This window comes from Clinocottus analis, unplaced genomic scaffold (assembly GCF_023055335.1).
Source record: "Clinocottus analis isolate CAN_PGR_092001 unplaced genomic scaffold, fCliAna1.0.p SCAF_40, whole genome shotgun sequence".
Lineage (NCBI taxonomy): Eukaryota > Metazoa > Chordata > Actinopteri > Perciformes > Cottidae > Clinocottus > Clinocottus analis.
In genome coordinates this window covers 335,932-353,932 of record NW_027176154.1, presented here as the reverse complement: position 1 = coordinate 353,932, position 18,001 = coordinate 335,932, and the positions used below count along the sequence as shown (strand labels likewise).

General features: G+C 47.8%; 1 protein-coding gene across 1 annotated transcript; it reads right to left on the bottom strand.

The window, feature by feature from the left end:
* Positions 1-153: 153 nt before the first annotated feature.
* cnksr3 (cnksr family member 3) lies at positions 154-17,816 on the bottom strand. The gene is made up of 13 exons (XM_068598746.1): positions 17,611-17,816; positions 10,521-10,684; positions 7,486-7,688; positions 6,942-7,029; positions 6,219-6,260; positions 5,350-5,469; positions 5,213-5,272; positions 5,064-5,132; positions 4,518-4,667; positions 3,356-3,486; positions 3,072-3,256; positions 2,787-2,870; positions 154-2,315 (listed from the first exon to the last, which is right to left on the bottom strand). Exons 1-13 carry the CDS (start codon positions 17,660-17,662, stop codon positions 1,999-2,001), a joined length of 1,665 nt encoding a protein of 554 aa, XP_068454847.1. The 5' UTR covers positions 17,663-17,816; the 3' UTR covers positions 154-1,998.
* Between the last annotated feature and the right edge of the window lie 185 nt (positions 17,817-18,001).

The following is an 18,001-nucleotide window of genomic DNA, read 5'->3' as shown; positions in this document are numbered from 1 at the left end:
CTTCTGGTACATCTTACCTCACTAAAATGAGCTTTAAAGGACAAATAATGTTTATAAATGTTGGCATAGAAATGTAGTCGTAATAAAAGACAAACAATGATTTTATTTTTAAATGCATCTGTAATCCAGTGGGTTAAACACACGCTCCGTGGGGAACCAGCATTTAGTTTTATTGCAATGTAAAGAACGACAGAAACAACATCGTTGTGTATTTAACATCCAATGCGAGAATGAACACGCAGCTTTAATTTACTTTTACTGCAGAAATGTGGGCGTGAAGCATTGAGGTGGAGTTCTGGTGCTTTCATTCCAGTCGCCACCAGGTGTCGCTGTTGTTCTTCAAGGTGAAGCCCCGACGCTTCATCAACCCGCCACTCGTGTAACGTGACGTAATGTAATGTTATGTAATGTGTCAGGGTAACAACTTCAGTCATGGTTTCGCATTTGTAAAATTACTCCGCCCATTGCATTCTGGGTTGTGCTGTCAAACTCCGTCGCAGCGTCCTGTGCGACGGTCATGATGGGTGGGCGGTCTTTACCCAGCATGCCAAGCGCCAGAACAACGCCTCAATGTTTCATGAGTTCCTCGCTCATGAGCAGAGCTCTGTGACAATATGTCATCGACAACTCTGATCATCTTTTGTACATAACACATGTCTCTAGAACACACACATGCAACAATGTATTCAAAATAAAAATAAGTCTATGAAAAGTTTTATATCATATTGATTTTGTTCTTTTTTTCCTTTTTGAATAAAATATATATTTTCAGTTTTCAGTAACAGATTTTATATTTTAAATCAAAATTATAGAACACTTTTCATACACTTATTTTTATTTCGATTGTTCAAGTTCGAGTTAAAAAACAAAACTTGATTTTTCAGGTTCAAATCTTTTTTTCAAATGAACAAAACGTGTGACCTGGATTCAGCTCCATGAAACTCTCTTTACAAAAAGAAAAGATAGAAACTTAACGAGCTCCTCCGATCACTCTCAAACCAAAAAGAATAAAAAGATGTTTCCTCTTTGGCTGCTGGCGAGGGATCGAAGCGCTTTAACAGCGTTTTCACAGCAGCCGTGTGAACACTGAAGTCATGAAGAAAAGAATATAGTTATTATAGTTTAAAGGCCTCAAGAGGGAAAACTAACCCACCTGCTAAACATTCATCACTTCTTTCCTTTTGACTGTGGAAGCGTTGAACGCAGAGCTCTTGTATTTTACACACGTACAATAAAACATATTTACAGACGACGAGGCGAGAGGATCGGACGTCATGACGAGAAATGCGTCGGCCATTTTTTATTTTTAAAACTAGAAAACACGGCGACGTGCGGTTCCTCCGCCTGAACCCGTCAGACTGGAGAAGCTCGTCACGTCTGTTCTGTTCTGCTTGAAAGAAGCCGTTGAAAACTGTTGAAAACCAAAAGCCGGCTTCATCTCCAGCAGGTTACGCTCGCCACGAAACAGAAACCATGAGGTAAGGGTTTTATAAGAGGGGGGAGGGGTGAAAAACACAAACAGCAACTGTGAGTATTTTCTGTTTCCACTCAAACACACGAGCTGAATGTTCTGTATGGAAGCTCAGCAGGGCCAAACGTCGCCGCTGAAAGGCCGGTTCCAGCATGAATACAAAAGGCAACTTTAAAATGTGTGTTTTCGTGAACTGAATCCCAGTTTTTGTGTCCACTAATTTTTTTTTTTTTAAAAAGGTTCAAAATCCAGATCTGATGTAGATCTCTGAACACGCGTCTGAATTAAGAGATTTCATACTTTTTCAATCAGCTGAAGGCCGACAGAAGCTGCTTCTTCTCCAGCGACTTCAAAGGAGCCAGAGGAGGAGCCAGAGCCGCCAGAGGAGGAGCTGAAGGAGCCAGAGGAGGAGCCAGAGCTGCAGGAGGAGCCGAAGGAGCCAGAGGAGGAGCCAGAGCTGCAGGAGGAGCCGAAGGAGCCAGAGGAGGAGCCAGAGGGTCTCACCCAGCAGGACCTTTGAGACCCCGTCAGTGGCTGAGCAGTCGGAGACGAGCCAGCCAGCCGCCGAGCAGCGACGTCGACGGCTTGGTCACGGCCATCGGAGGAGGAGCGGCGGCGGCGGAAGAGGTCGAGGAGGAGGCGGAGGACTTCTTGGACGCCGCCGCTTCCTGGTACGGGATGGTGGCGCTGCTGTGCAGGTTTGCGCTGATGAAGCACTGGCTGCCCCGGATGTGGTCGACGCCGCGGACAGACGGGTGTCCTCGGTACGGCAGAGGGAAGCACGGCTCCTCCTCCTCCGCGATGGCGCTGATGCCCTCGTTGCTCAGGTATCTGTGCAGGAGGCCTGCAGCAGGGAGGCGACAGAGTCACAAAACACGGACGCTTCAATGACACAAAGTCTACAACGCCTCCAGATTTGACTCAGAAACAAGGAACCAGATTCAGGTGTGAAGTCGGGTGAGATCGTTCTCATATTCTTTTGTTTAAAAAGGATTTTCTTGATTCCAGTAACACCGGATCCTTTTGTTTGAAGGTCACGTGACTACGACCACGTACCGGATAAGGAAACGCAGGAGACGAGGTCAGGTGTTGAAAGACACGGCGCGCCGGCTAATGCGTCTCTGTTTAACTGCACGAGGCGCCTGATATCTTGGGCACACACACACACACACACACACACACACACACACACACACACACACACACACACTCGGACCCTGAAGGTGAAGCGCCGCCGAGGCGCGTTAATGATCAATCGGGGGAGGACTTCAAAGCTCGCGTCACCGATAGCGGTGACATCGCGGAGGACGCTCACCTTTCCTTCCCTGAGCGCCGCCGGGCCGGGAGGACGGGTCACCTGAGAAGGACTCCACCGGCATGGAGACGGGCCGAGGTTTACCTGAACACAACAACAACAACAAGTGTGACTATGCAGATCAAACAAACGTCTCGTCTTCTTTTAGACGTCGCAGTGTTTTTTTTAATAATTTCAAGGTCAAAGGTGTCAAATGAGTCATTGTGTGAGAATGTGTTAATGAGGCTGTGTGTGTGTGTGTGTGTGTGTGTGTGTGTGTGTGTGTGTGTGTGTGTGTGCACTCACAGCGAGTAGACGAGCGCTGCCTGAGGCTCACAGGGATTGGCTGATTGGGTTCATTGGGGGCGGGGCTAGCCGGCGTCCTGTCGTCGTCAACCAAAGTAAAGCGTCGCCGCACGTCCGCGTCCAGACACGAGTTGGGCGACTCGGGCCGCCGGTTCACGGCCGGAGACGCGATCTTGTTCCCGTCTCTTCAGAGAGGATGAAGAGGACGAGGAAGACGAGAGTTAAAAACTACACTTTGAGTTATTGGTTTGTAACGAGAACGAATAATGGAGTCAGGCACTCACAGCGGTGCGTAAGGAGCTGCGGGGGGAGGAGGGACGTACAAATCCAATATGGCCGTCTTCCCTCTCTTCACAGGAGCGTCTGAGGCTTCTGGCTGTCGGGTTCTGGAGAGACCCGGAGCTCCCTGAGAGGTCTGGACACGACGAGAGAGAGACAACCAGTCACAGAGCGGTATGAGGAGCGGACGTTTGTGGACCTGAAATAGACTTCTATACAACCAGAGGAGTCGCCCCCTGGTGGTCAGGAGAGAGAATGCAGCTTTAACACATGAAGCATAGACTTCTATACAACCAGAGGAGTCTCCCCCTGGTGGTCAGGAGAGAGAATGCAGCTTCAACACATGAAGCATAGACTTCTATACAACTAGGATTTTATGGTGTAACAGGATAAAAAAGTGTTTATTGTTCACAAATTACAGGAGCAGATGTTGAACGTACAACATTAGTAAAATGGAGCACAGGTCGAATGAGGATGTGAGATCCTAAAAAAGGTTTTTCATTTCCCGTCTACTTATAAAAGCCGGCGTTGACCCTCGTGAGGTTCGTCTGGGCTCGGCTTCCTTCCTCTCCTCCGAACCTCTACTTTCAGAAACGGGAACTTCACTCGGCAAAAAAAACACCGAAAGAAGAAGTTTGTTGTGCTGAGTCAAGAGATCTGATCACCGCGGACACGAAGGCTGCAGACTCAACAGCACAACGTGGTGGTGGCGTGAGCCTGCCTGAAGATGACCTCTGACCTCTGAGAGCCGGGTGAGGGGCGGCGAGACTCCAGATCTGTCTTGATAGCAGAGATTAGAGCCTGAGCCGGGCTGTGGACGGCGCTGGAAGACGCCTATCTGCCCGGACACACACTTCCTGTACGTCAACACAAAAACCCCCCGGAGGCCGCTCGGTGGATTCAGAGCCGCCGCCGCTTTGTGGAGTTGACGGATGAGTCACCGCCCAAAGATGTTCGACTTCAGCCGAAGAAAGAAAGTAGTGAAACTCCGCTGCTGCTCGTTGAAGCGTGAGCTTTCCTGCAGCCTTTAACAGCACCGCGGCCACAAGACGCCCCCCTGAAAAAACAACAACCAGGAGGACGAGAAAAGACCCCGCGCCTCTGGTTGGATGTGAGCGTCCTGCTCAAAGGCACTCGGGCAGGGTGGGAGGAGTCGGGGCAGCTCACCTGTATGAGCGGCGGCCTCCAGCGCAGGTTCTTCAGCGGGGCGGGGGCGAAGCCGCCGGACGTCCCAGACGGCCTCTTCTTCACCAGCAGCACGACGCCTCCGGACTCCGCCCTCAGCTTCTCCACCAGGTGCTTCAGCTGCCAGCCCACCTGGACCAATCACAGGCCAGAGCTCGTGAGCAGCGCTGCACACTGGCCGCCTGCAGGGGGCGCTGGCGGGGCTTCAGCCCTCACCACGCGTTCTCCTAATGCTTCAGAGCACCAGAGCTTTCACATCAACACATTTTGTAACCTTTTGACAGAGTGAGGCTAGCCGTTTCCCCCCGCTTCCATTGTGTATGCTAAGCTAAGCTTTAGCATCTGCTGCCTGCAGGGGGCGCTGGCAGGACTTTAGCTCTCACCACACGTTCTACTCACACATGCTTCAGAGCACCAGAACTTTAACCTCAACACAAACTAAGTTTAGCGTCCGCTGGCTGCAGCTTCATCCATCTTGGAAAGCGATCGCGCGCTAGCTCCCAGAAGGTTGGACGTCCTTCGACTCACCACCGTCTGCTTGTTGACCTGAACCACTTCGTCTCCAGCGTGGATCCTCCGGGTTTGATCTGCGGGCGACTGCAGGACAGAGGCACAGCGTGTTACACCTCGGAGGACGTTAAACCGAAGAGGCTCTTCGGTCGCGGCGGCGCACTCACGTTCTCGGTGGTTCCCGTGATGACGTGCAGGCCGTCGTAGGTGGACTTGATGTAGATGCCCTGGAAGATGAAGACACGTTTAGAGGCGGGCGTACGCTCCTGAGCTGCTGCTGTACTCGGAAAGGCTCGTGGCGCACCAGTCCCTCCCCGGGCGTGACGTTGGTGATGTGCACCTCCTCCAGACAGGAGCGCTCGCTCCTCCGGGGGTCAGAGGTCGTCTGGACCGTCTTCTCGCAGACGGCGGTCAGAGATCTGGACTGAAACGCAAACAAAGACATTTATACCTGATGCAGCTTAAATCCCTCAAATAAGATAACGTTACATAAGTTTTACTACTAAAGTATTATTACTGAAATTATGACTTCTTTGTTATATGTATTAATGTATATAATGTATATAATATATGTGTTTATATTGTGTATGTATATAATGTTTTGTATGTATATAATATATATATATATATAATATATATGTATATAATGTGTATGTATATACTTCTAAAAATGTCACTTTTAACTCTGAAACCCGTAAAAATGGAACACTGGAATCTAAATGTTGTTTGTTGGTCTCAGTCGAATCAATTAAAGCTTCCTTGTTGCTCTGGAGCGCTTTTATTAGCTTTTATTTGACATCTTCTGGCTGATCACCGCTGTAGTTTACGTGCTCTAAAACGCCGCCGGTGGGTTTTGGGGTTCAGAGAGTCGTAGAAAACTTCTGAGGAACCAGGATGTAGTTTTAGACGTCAAGTAAAAGACTTTAAAACTGGTTTTAGAGGAGAGCCAGAAGGTCACGAGGTCACACGAGGTTTAGCATCAGCTGATTCAGTCTGCTGGGGAACAACAGGACGACCAACAGGAAGTGTTATCTAAGACAGGAAGTGGATGGTCCTGGGCTGAATAAACAAGCCTGCAGATTAACACACACACACACACACACACACACACACACACACACACACAGGTGTGTGTGTGTCCCAACCAGAGGACAGAAGCGTAGCAGTTCTCACCACTTCCAGAATCTTCTCCTCGATCTCATACACGGTGCAGTCCTGCAACAGAGAGAGAGAGGTTCAGTTCCTCTTCACCATTTTGTGCTTTTATTTTGACGAGCGCAGCAAAAATAATTGGAGGAAGTCACACGAAGACTCTCTGAAAAGCCTCAGAGACATGAGCCTGCAGAAGTCAACACACTCAGGTCCAATAACAACGCAGTATTTCTAAAATCCTGATTGAAGGAGCTCTTCTGCACGTTGACCGGTGTCTTCCCTCAGAGGCTCCTCCCCCTTCTGCGTCAGGTGACGATGACATCATTCAGTTTCTCTGTTCTTTTTGCCTCGTCAGCAGAATTTACATCTGGAGGATTCATCCATCCATCGATGTGAGGCTTTGTTTTAGTGAGTTGTACTTTTCATCAGAGACGCTGATGATGAGTCATCACTTAAGAAGTCAAGAGAAATGTACGACAACACACACACACACACAGACACACACACACACACACACACACACACACACACACACACACACACACACACACACACACACACACACACACACACACACACACACACAGACAACAGGTGAGCCTCCATCAGACAGCAGGTGAGCCTCCATCAGACAACAGGTGAGCCTCCATCAGACAACAGGTGAGCCTCCATCAGACAACAGGTGAGCCTCCATCAGACAACAGGTGAGCCTCCATCAGACAACAGGTGAGGGCGCTGGCTGACCTTCTGCACGGTGGAGGTGAGCTCCAGGCACAGCTGGATGATTCTGCTCTTGGTGGCGGTGAAGTCGCTGCTGCTCGTCAGAGGAGTCCTGCAGGAGACAGGAGGTCACAGGTGGTTCATGAAGGATACACATGTGACATCATCATGTCCACCTGATGCAGGGTCACACACGTTCTGACCAGTGGACGGACCAGGACTTTAAACCACATGTCCATGAGCAAACATTGTGTGAAATGTGTGTGTAAACAGTACAAAGTGATAAAATGTCGTATTTAAACTAACACTGAGGATTCAAAGCATACAGTATATTGCATATAATGTATATATATTTATTGTATACAATATATATATTGCATTTTTGTGTGCGTGCACATGTGTGTGTCTGTGCGTGTGTGAGTGTGCGTGTGTAACAGCTGCAGTGAGCAGGAATGTTCTTCAAGCTGTGACAAGCGAGAATACCGCAGACGGCTCACTCGTTAACGAGGCCACTGACAGCTCCGTGTGTGTGTGTGTGTGTGTGTGTGTGTGTGTGTGTGTGTCTCACCCGTCCAGCCAGCCCAGCAGGCTCTTGGCGGCTCCGATCAGCTCCACCACGGCGGTCAGGAACTCGTTGGAGGGCTGGTGGGAGATCTTGTGGTGGTAAGCCGGGTTCTGCCGGCGCTGCGACACCGAGCCGGTCAGCCCGCGGTGCGCCGCCGCCATCCGGCCCATCAGCGCCTTCAGGTTGTCCTTCTCCACGCCGGAGTTCTGTCCACCGTGTCACAGTAGAGATGATATTATCTGTTATATATGCTTCAAACACCAACTCATTATTAATGCAGGAAGTTAACGTTAGTACAGGTAGGGAGGGGCCGGCTCGCTGGTCTCTAGAAGTCAGTTTTTGAACTGAACGACAGTTTCTTGACAGAAACTTCTTCCTAACAGACAAGACTTTGTTTTATTGTGATTGTTGTTGCAGGTTCTGATTCTTTAGGTCCTAATCTTTCCATAAAGGTCTTATTGACGCTCCAGGAGGCATTTTGGGGAATCTGGCTCATATCATGCTTCATAGTTACCATCAAAATATCTTTTAAAAGTGACTTTTTTTTTGCAGATATATATTTTTTTCACAAGACTTTGCTGAACAAATACAAACAATAAACACAAGTATTGGAATTAATTTGGGGTTCCTACAACGACTCAAACAGGGAAAAGAAGGAGACAAACTGGTTCCACAGTTGAACAGGTTAAAGCTTCATGAAGCTAATTATTGATCATCTGGTTTCTCACGACTCCAGCAGCTGTTGCTCAATATAATAACAAGCTGTTAACATTATGGGTTGTTTTATTGCTTTTTGTCCGTTGGCCTTCTTTTAGTTTTTAGTGTGAAGCTCTTTGAGCTGCTTTCATCACACGAGTGAGCTGCAGGAGGATCGTTGATCAGATTAGTGACATCCAACAACTCCGTTTAATGTTTCTCCTGATCAAAAACTGATCATCTGACATCCAACGGAAACTGCTGCTGGAACAAAAGTGCAACAGCTCTTCCTCTGTTTGTGTGTGTGTGTGTGTGTGTGTGTGTGTGTGTGTGTGTGTGTGTGTGTGTGTGTCTGTCAGGTGGGAGTGGTCACATCTGTTTCCTGCTCCACATCAGAGCAGTGAACTCAGCTCTGTGCTGCAAAAAAATCTCCACTTGACCTTTGATGGAGCGCGACAGGAAAACCCTCCTGATGAACGACCTTCACGCTGAGGTCACGCCCCCTGGAGGAGGCAGGAGGCCCGAAGTGGAAAGTGAGGAAGGGAAGGAAGGAAGGAGCGAGGGCATGTGTAGATGGGTAGGAGACAAGTGAACATGAATCACAGACGTCGCCCGTTGGAGACAACGGACGTCGCCATTTTGGATTTTTTTTGCAACCAGAAAACAGGAAGTGAGCACATCTGGAGTAACGTAAAGAAGCCCAAAACGTCTCTGGTAGAGCTGTCAATCACCTTGTAGCCCCGCCCTGAAGCCCAGCCTGCTTTATGGTCTGTTTGACTTCAAATGACCACAGAAGAGAGAGAGTCTCTCTCTCTCTCTCTCTCTCTCTCTCTCTCTCTCTCTCTCTCTCTCTCTCTCTCTCTCTCTCTCTCTCTCTCTCTCTCTCTCTCTCTGTCTCTCTCTGTCTCTCTCTCCATCTCTCTCTCTCTCTCTCTCTCTCTCCCTCCCTCCCTCCCTCCCTCTCTCTCTCTCTCTCTCTCTCTCTCTCTCTCTCTCTCTCTCTCTCTCTCTCTCTCTCTCTCTCTCTCTCTCTCTCTCTCTCTCTCTCTCTCTCTCTCTCTCTCTCTCTCTCTCTCTCTCTCTCTCTCTCTCTCTCTCTCTCTGTCTCTCTGTCTCTCTGTCTCTCTGTCTGTCTGTCTGTCTGTCTGTCTGTCTGTCTGTCTGTCTGTGGTGTTGATCGGGTGACCCGTGTGTGTGTGTGTCAGCGACTGTAAATCCTCCTTTTCAGGGGACACAGAGGGTCCGGGCTGGTAAACAGCTGACGGGGGGCTCTGAGGGGCCGAACGCCGTCGTGTCTTTAAACAATTCTGACATGAATATACAAAGTTTGCAAAGTGCCTCATTTGCTTTTTCATATGCAACTTGTGCATAAACTCAGTCACTTCCCAGCAGGCCGGCCCGTCTGAGGCTGAACGGAGGTTATTCGTGGTTTCACTTCATCTTGTGGTGAAACACTTGCAGGATGATTTCGGGGTAATTAGTTTTCTTTGAGGGACTTTCAGCTTCAACGGTTTGTTTTTTACGCGCGTTAAAAACACGATCTTCAGCTTGAACAGTGAAACTAAACATTTTAAATGTTTCTACAACAAAGAGCCCTGGCCAGCGCTTCTGGTTTCTATGTTTTTACAGTGCAGGAGCCTGACAGACGGCCGTGTGGGCGCGCTGCCACATCTGATAACGACTGAAGCGAGAGCATTTTATTTACATCAGCACATTCTGACGAGAGCTGAGCGAGCGGCGCTGTCGGACCGGGAGGGAGACACGAAGCCGGAAGCTTCAGGACGAGAGGACTGAAGTACTCGCGTCCGTTACTGCAGTATAAGTACAACGACCACACTGTGACAAACACTGCACCACAAGTACAAGTCCTGCATTCAAAACCTCAGTGAAGTAAATGTATTGACAGTGGAGTTAAATGCTCCATGTCTGCGGTGTAAAGTACAATATGTACTTCTGAGATGTACTACAGTAAAAAGTACTATTTACCTCTGAGATGTAGTACAGTAAAAAGTACTATTTACCTTTGAGATTTAGTACACTGTAAAAAAAAAAAGAATATTTACCTCTGAGGTGTGGTACAATATTTATCAGAATCTCCAAACATACTCAAGTAAAGTACCTAAACTTGAGTGCAGTACTTCAGTACTTGTACTTGGCTACCTGTGTTGTGTAGTTTGCTGCGGAGGCTGAGACGAGCGTCAAAATATGAGCTTAAAGTAATGTTTGGTGCTTTCATTCCTGCTGAAGCAAAGCCACGTGACCACACCTGATGCCACAGCGTCTGTGGGATGAGCCAGACCTCAGAGCCTGAACCGACCCCCTGCAGTGTGAGTGATACCCACCAGCGCACAGAGCAGGTCCACGGCCTCCAGCACCAGCTCCTGGTGCCCGACCCGCGACACGCCCAGAGACAGCAGCTGCTGGTGGGACATCCGGAGCAGCTTCTCCCCGTCCACCTGCTGCCGCTGGAAGGACGGCAGGTACTGCTGCAGGCCGTCGTCCAGACCTGAGGGCACGGACAGGGTTCACGTTCTGACCAATGGATTTACAGGATTTAAAACCACATTTACAGGATTTAAAACCACATTTACATGACTTAACAACATTTTTGTGACTTATAACCACATTCTAGTGACTTTCAACCAAATGTTCATGAGCAAACATTGTGTGAAATCTGTGTAAAATGTAGTATTTAAACTAACAATGAGGATTCAAAGCATACAGTAAACCTTAAATGACTCAAATGAATGAGAGACAATAGTTTGATTAAAAGAATAAACATTTATATAGATGCCTGTATGTATGCTGCTGATATGTTGAGCCTCTTTCTTTTAAAAGCAGATTCATTATTTATAACTCAATGAACGTCATGAACACATGAATAGAACACATTTACACCACTTTCACTACACTTATGGGGATTTCTTTTTCAAGGACCTTTCCAGGCTTGGAAATAACCCTTTATAAACTCCATGACTGTTCCAGGTTTTCCATGACTGTAAGAACGCCGGACAGAGAGACTCTGAGGCCTCCACGTGTCCAGAGTCCTTCACAAAACACTTCTGGTATCATTCACACGTCTTTTTTAAAAACACAGGAGGGTAAACGATGCCACGGCGTTCTCGCTCGACAGCAAACAGCTGCTGAGTCAACACGGACGTGTTGACATATCCATCACAGAGAACTACGTCCTGCCACCTCGACCGCACCTCTCCTCGCGGTCAGCTCCCAGGTGCTTCATCGCGAACACAAGTTCAGCTCCGGCTTCACTTGCGTTGAAGAAAGGGCACGATGAGGAGGATGAGTGGATTGTGGGTCATGAACACAACGTCGGCTCGTCCTCCCCCAACAAGGAGGCGCGTAAAGTGCCACGTCGGGCTCATAAATCCAGCAGTAAACTTTTTAGTGGGGAGTCGTCTCGCTTCCTTCTCACCATAGCCGGGAGTTGCGCAATACCCATCGGGCCCCCGAGAGGAAAAGCCAGAGACGAAGCGAGAGGTTCAATACTGCAGGAAACAGGAGTTCAGCGACAGGATGCGGGAGGAAGTCCAGATTCATTTAAATAAAGAATTTAAACTTTGGACTTTGTAGTTGTTTGATAACGACTCAAAATAAAACTATTGGGCGTCAAACAGCCCCAGGTCGACGCCCACAAACGTCCATATAAGGGACGATTGAGTGGGAGTTTTCCAGGAAAGTCCTGCTCACCGTGCCGTTAACTTCCATCTCTGTTTCCAAATGGACTTTTGAATCTCAGAGGTACGCACAAAACAAAAGATCCCCGTGTGACTTTGAGCGAGACGCCGCCGCCAGCGGCGCCAACTCAGTGGCCGACCCTGACCTCTGACCCCCGACCCCTCTGTGTGGGGCAGCAACGCGAGGAGACGGGGATAAAAGCGCTCTCACCGCTGGAGCATCGACCCGCCGGCCTGCGCAGGTTTCTACTGACTCGCTTCAGCGCCAGACAAACAAACACATGGATGTTAGTAAAACTAATGATCTCGTACCAGAAAACCACCTCAAGAGAGAAAAAATGGCGTTGAAATAAAGACAATTTTACAAAAAGGGGAGCGAATATTAAAATCATTCAAACACAGCAGACGTCTATTTCCTGGCAGAAAATGGCCGCCTGGAACAATTTGGTCAGTCGGTAAATCTTTGAGGTCAAGTGGACACAAACATGCTGAACATGTCGGTCCGTTGCATCGTTTCGGGACGTGACTACTTGCTGGCTTCCTCTTACTGGGAATTGATGGTTGAACGAGCAATCAGAGGACGTCTTTCAGGCCAAATGATTGAGAAAACAATTGGCGGATTATTCCACATTGAAAATAATCTATTTGTATATTCGGGGCATTGAAACGGCGTCCGACAAATATTCAGAGCTTCTCTGGGCTTCGCTGGCATCATCGGACTTCGTCTAAGAAAGATACTAAAAGAGCATGTGTTGGTTCCAGGAAGCTTTTGCTCCGAAGCGTCCCCACAAATGGCTCCTCACGAGGCCCTCAGCCGGGGGCCCAATCAGCCGGCCAACAAAAGGCCCGAGGCGGCGTGAACGCAGGAGAAGAACAACAAGCGGCTCCGCATGAGGCCGCTGGAGACGGCCGACAGATGGCCGCCAGCGACGGGAGGAAACATTCCTGTTGGGCTCAGAGGCGACGCCTCTCTGTGGTCGCGCCTCCGAGGACCACGAGAAGCTCTTCAGGTGATAACGCTGGTCTAGTTATACAAACTTAGTCAAGTAGTATGAGTAGTATGAGTAGTATCATCGACATTCATCAAAGCAAAAACGTCCAAACATTCGGTTTCTGTCTCATTTAAAAGTCAAAAATCTTGCAGCTTTTCTGCGTCTCATGTGAGCAGAATAAATATTTGTACATACTTTCCCACAGGAGTTTGTGACACAATGGGGGGGGGTGGTGACCGTCCGTCCCGCTAGTGGGGGTGGGGAGGTCAGGGGTCACCCTGTAGAACGTACTGCTGCTGCAATTATCTTTTTAAATGCATCAATCTGGCGCTGGGCGCTGTGCCGTCGTGCAGGTGAAGAGACGCTTTGAGCAACAAATGAATTTCAAGAAGAAAAAAAAACTGTCAAACTTTCCATGACAAGATTTTTAATTACTCACATTGTCTGATAAGACAAAATTTCTATGACTTTTAAACCAAATCCCATGAGGTGGTGATGATGATGAAGATGATGGTGGTGACAGTTAAAAGAGGCCTCGGCTGCTTCCTCACTCGCCGTGGCTCCACACGGTGGAATAACCTGAACTCTGGAGAACAGAAACTCTTCCAGAGTCTGGCGCGGCGCCCAGAGATCACACGTTCTCCGTGAGAAACATTTTTAAACGTCATTAATTTGTGCGGCGGTTGGGACGCGTCCTGAAAGCAGCAGTCGGGTTTCTTTTTCGGGGCGAGCCGGCGGCCGAGACGAGGAGCTTCCACTTCATGCAGGAACGATTGCACCGTTTACTGTAAACAAACTGTTTCTGATTGTGTTTGTTTGTGGTTATTTTGCAGGGAAAACGCACACAAACCAACAGCATGGCTGTGAGTGAGCCAGAGAGGCATGGAAACACTAAACCTCCAATATTTTAAAGCAACTAAGCGACAAAACTAATTCACATAGAAGCAAAATAAAAGTGTGCCGACAGTAAGTCTGCCTGTGAAACACACGACTACTGCTTTAGATGTGTGTTGCATGAACACAACTTTGTGTTATCAACCACACAAGATATGTTTTTAGATTAAACCTGAGCGTTACCTCCAGCGTTAAATATCACAGCTACACACAGAATGAGCCAATCAGCTCTCTGATGAGGCGTTTCCCATCATGCACTGGGCCAGGCGGGCGGGGGAGCCCTGCTGCGGCGTCTGGCTCTAAAATCGGCGGCCGCATCGCTCTCGTGAGATTATCGTTGACCGCGTGTGCACGACGACGTCAGAGCCATCGGACACAAATCTACCCAGCATGCATAGCGCGGCGATCGACTCGGCGCAGAAGTGGCTCGTCTCGAACGATCCGAATATAAAACACCAAGGTCCGTCCCTCAATACGGTCTGACTTCCTGTCTGAGGCTCTTCCTGCTGGTCTTTGTAGTTTTAAATCAAACAGGAAGTAGAACACGTTTGGGCGCTCTCGGGTGTGTTTGTGGCTTGTTGATTATCTTTAATGGAGCTCCGTGGCTCAGAGGAAGAGGAGATATCATCGGCTTTCATAGGATTTGTTGACAATAAGGAAAACGTTGAATATCACCAAACATGTTCAGGTTATAATCGTTTCAGTTTCTCTTTGTGAGATTTCAAGAATTACCAAAACGTGTGAATAAACCGCTCGTATTTCAAAGCTTTCTGGAACTTTAATCAACCTAAATGTCACATTATGTTCAGCAGCAGAACCTTTTGTTCTTCATGGGAACCAGCCCGTTGCTGATCTTTGCTCTGAAGCACTTTGAGAGCATTTGTTGACGAATACGTTGAACTCATGAAAGCAACTGAAACTCTTCAGCGCCAGTCAGGAACTGTTGAGTCTCCAAACTATGCTCCTGCTTTTCTTGATGATGTTGACAGTAAAATACCTCATAGAGTAACACATTTAGTGTCTCATGACAGGGCAAAACAAACTGTACCCGTAGTTTTTTACAGTGCATTTCCAGAAGCATCCGTTTCCCAAGTTGACTTTGCACTAAGATGGACCCAGAGTGTTTCTGCAGCCCTGGGCTCATGTCTGCAGGCGACTGGACCTCTGGCCTCCGGTGGGAAGCTCTCTGTGTGCCGACGGGCTCAGAGGGGGGAAGCTTTGACTTTTACCCAGCATGCTCAGAGCGGGAGGGATGAGAGCTTTACCCGTGTTTACAAACACAATGGCAGGAAACTCGATGCCAACGTGTGTCGACATGGAGGTCTCTGATGAACGTGTGTCCTTCAACAGCCTGGAGGGAACTCTGAAGTATTCGGAGGCGAGCCGGTGGGACGGCGGTGAGCCGGTGGGACGACGGTGAGCCGGTGGGCGGCTGCAGTCGATCACGTGAGCGCGTCAGTAAAAGAAAAAGAGCTGCAGGTGAAACTCCAGCTGCTTGTTAACAGACCCGTTAATCATTAATCAGAAAGATCCAAACAAACAAGACGTTCGGCCTCCAAACGCTTCAGTCTGTCAGTGGAGGGCGGTCACCATGTTGAGCCTCATTTATGATTATGAATATTCTTTAATCTGACAAACAACTTGAGGATAATTCACATGCATTACTTTGATCTAAATATGATGAAAACTGTTTAAAAAGCTGCTTCAATGTTTGAACTATGAGATATCCTAGTGAAACAACAATCACCCTCTGTGGTTCGTTTTAAGTCTGTGGACATTTCCCTGCATTGTGAAACAGTCCCGCTGAACCCTGAAACCAACGGCACGCGCCGCGTTCGGGAGTTCAAACCCGACATTCCTCGGCCGAGAGGCAACAAAAGGAACATTTACCCCCCTCCATCCCAACAGGACGAGGTGGAGAGGAACGGGAGCTGAAGAGCAGCGGAGCTATTCATAGCTTCACTGGGCCTCTGTCAAGCCCGACACTGTAACACACACACACACACACACACACACACACACACACACACACACACACACACACACACACACACACACACACACACACACACACACACACACGCACACACACACGCACACACACGCACACACGCACACACACACACGCACACAGTTGAACAAACACTCCCCAAGAGGAAAAAGGATTTCCTTGAGCAGATTTGTTCTCAGAAGTCTTGAGAAATCAAACAACAGGAATTGTGTTAGTTCCCCGTGAGCTGAGCTGACGTCCCAGTTTAACCAGTAAGAGGTTTACGAGGAATGTTGAGTAATTATTTTAGCAAAATGAATTGATGGCAAGGGGAAAAAGATAATCAATAAGGATATTTATAAATTTACGTGATTAACCAAAGAATAACAGATTTTGTTTGTTAAAATTTTGCTGGTGACACTTTTTACAAATCAAACGTATCTTTGATGTTTCTGTGCTGCGAATATCGACCAATCACAACGTCCCTCCTGTCCCAACTCACTAAACATCACAACAATCGGCCATCTCGTTTGTTTGTTCCTCCAACAGACAGACCTAGATGTTGTTTCGTTACTTCGGCCTCAGACTCCTCAGCTCGTCCTCGCTTATGTCGTGATGTGCGACTGCACCTGCCAGCCAGCAGCCGACAAGTATGTGGGTTTGTCTGAACACGCTGAGAGAGAGAGTGTAAGTGTGTGTGTGTGTGTGTGTGTGTATACACATCTGAGCTACAGCTGCCTGACAGCTTCGCTCCGGTATAAGAACACACCCGATTGAAAACTGCCACTCAAGAGCCTGTGTGCTGATCTTTGTCTTCACACGCTGTCACACGGCCTTCATATTCATATATTTAAAAGGAGCAGTTCTCCTCCTGCAGCCTTTATCTTCATATATTTAAAGGAGCAGTTCTCCTCCTGCAGTCGCTTGTTCAGAAGCTCCCGGTCATTAAACCGGTCCCAACAGAAGCAGAACCTGGAGGCCTCGCTGGCGGCTCCTGGACCGGTCGGGCCGGTTTGCTGCCTGATGACACGCCGTCATGAAGTAAAAGGTAAACAAGGTAACAGCCGACACACAGCAAAGCACATGCAGCATAATCTCTTCTAATCTCATCTAATCTCATTCAAGCAAAGTTCTTGTGCCGCTTTCAGACAACATTTACCAGTTGGAAATATTGGCTTCTTGGTAAAATAATAGTTGTTAATGCTTTGATATGTACAAGTACTACAAAACAACAGGAAATACCATCAAACATATTATATTACAGTGGTGAATATTCTTTTACTTAAACTTACGTTGTACTTTTTACTTCATTACATTAGTTTGAGAACTTTAGTTACTAGTTTCTTCACAGATTCAGATTATAAAATACAATCAACAAATAAATATAATATGAGCGTTAAATCAAATAATCAGTTAGCCTTCATCCCCAGGAGGATTTAAAAGTTCATAAAGTATTGTGTGTGTATATATATATATATATATATACATATATATATAGCCCCACATATAAGAGTAAATACAGTATAATACAGTTCCATGATTCTGAAATGGAAAACCTGCATTAATAATACATTTACTTTGAGGTACTTTAAGTGTATTTTTATGGTATGATTTGGTACTTTTACTCACATTTTGAACGAGGGACTTTTAAAACCGTGTACCGGAGTATTTGTACACTGTGGCATCACAATACTTTGAGTACAAGTACAAGATCAGCCTAATAAATGAATGTACGTGTTCTTCTTCTACTACAGTAATATCAACATACTTCTTCTTCTACGGTCCAAACAAAGCCCGCGAACCCAATGGCCAACCACCGGCCCGTTAGTTCCATCAACCGTCAGGTCTCGCTTCGCCTCACCTCTCATCCAGTCCGTGACTTGCTGCGGGCTCCACTTACTCACTGCCTCCATGTCTCCGGTGTTCAATTCACCTTCCGCGTCTCCAGAACTACCGGCTTTGAACCCCGTTAGCCGGACATGATTGCCTGAGGAAGTATCCGCTCCAGAGAGACGTCCGAGAGGCCAACGGTCCGCCGCTCTCACCGACTGACTGAGCTCGCGGAGAAAGTTTACAGTCTGTCACACGCGCGTGGGGCGGGTATCGGATTACCGATGTTTTTAGCCACGCCCCCTCTCTCGCCTCCAATCCCGTAAAAGTATGTCGATGCTGCGTTCACGTCCTATGGGAACGATGGGACTTTACTTTAATGTATTACTATTACATTTTATTTACATATCTAAGGAAAGTTA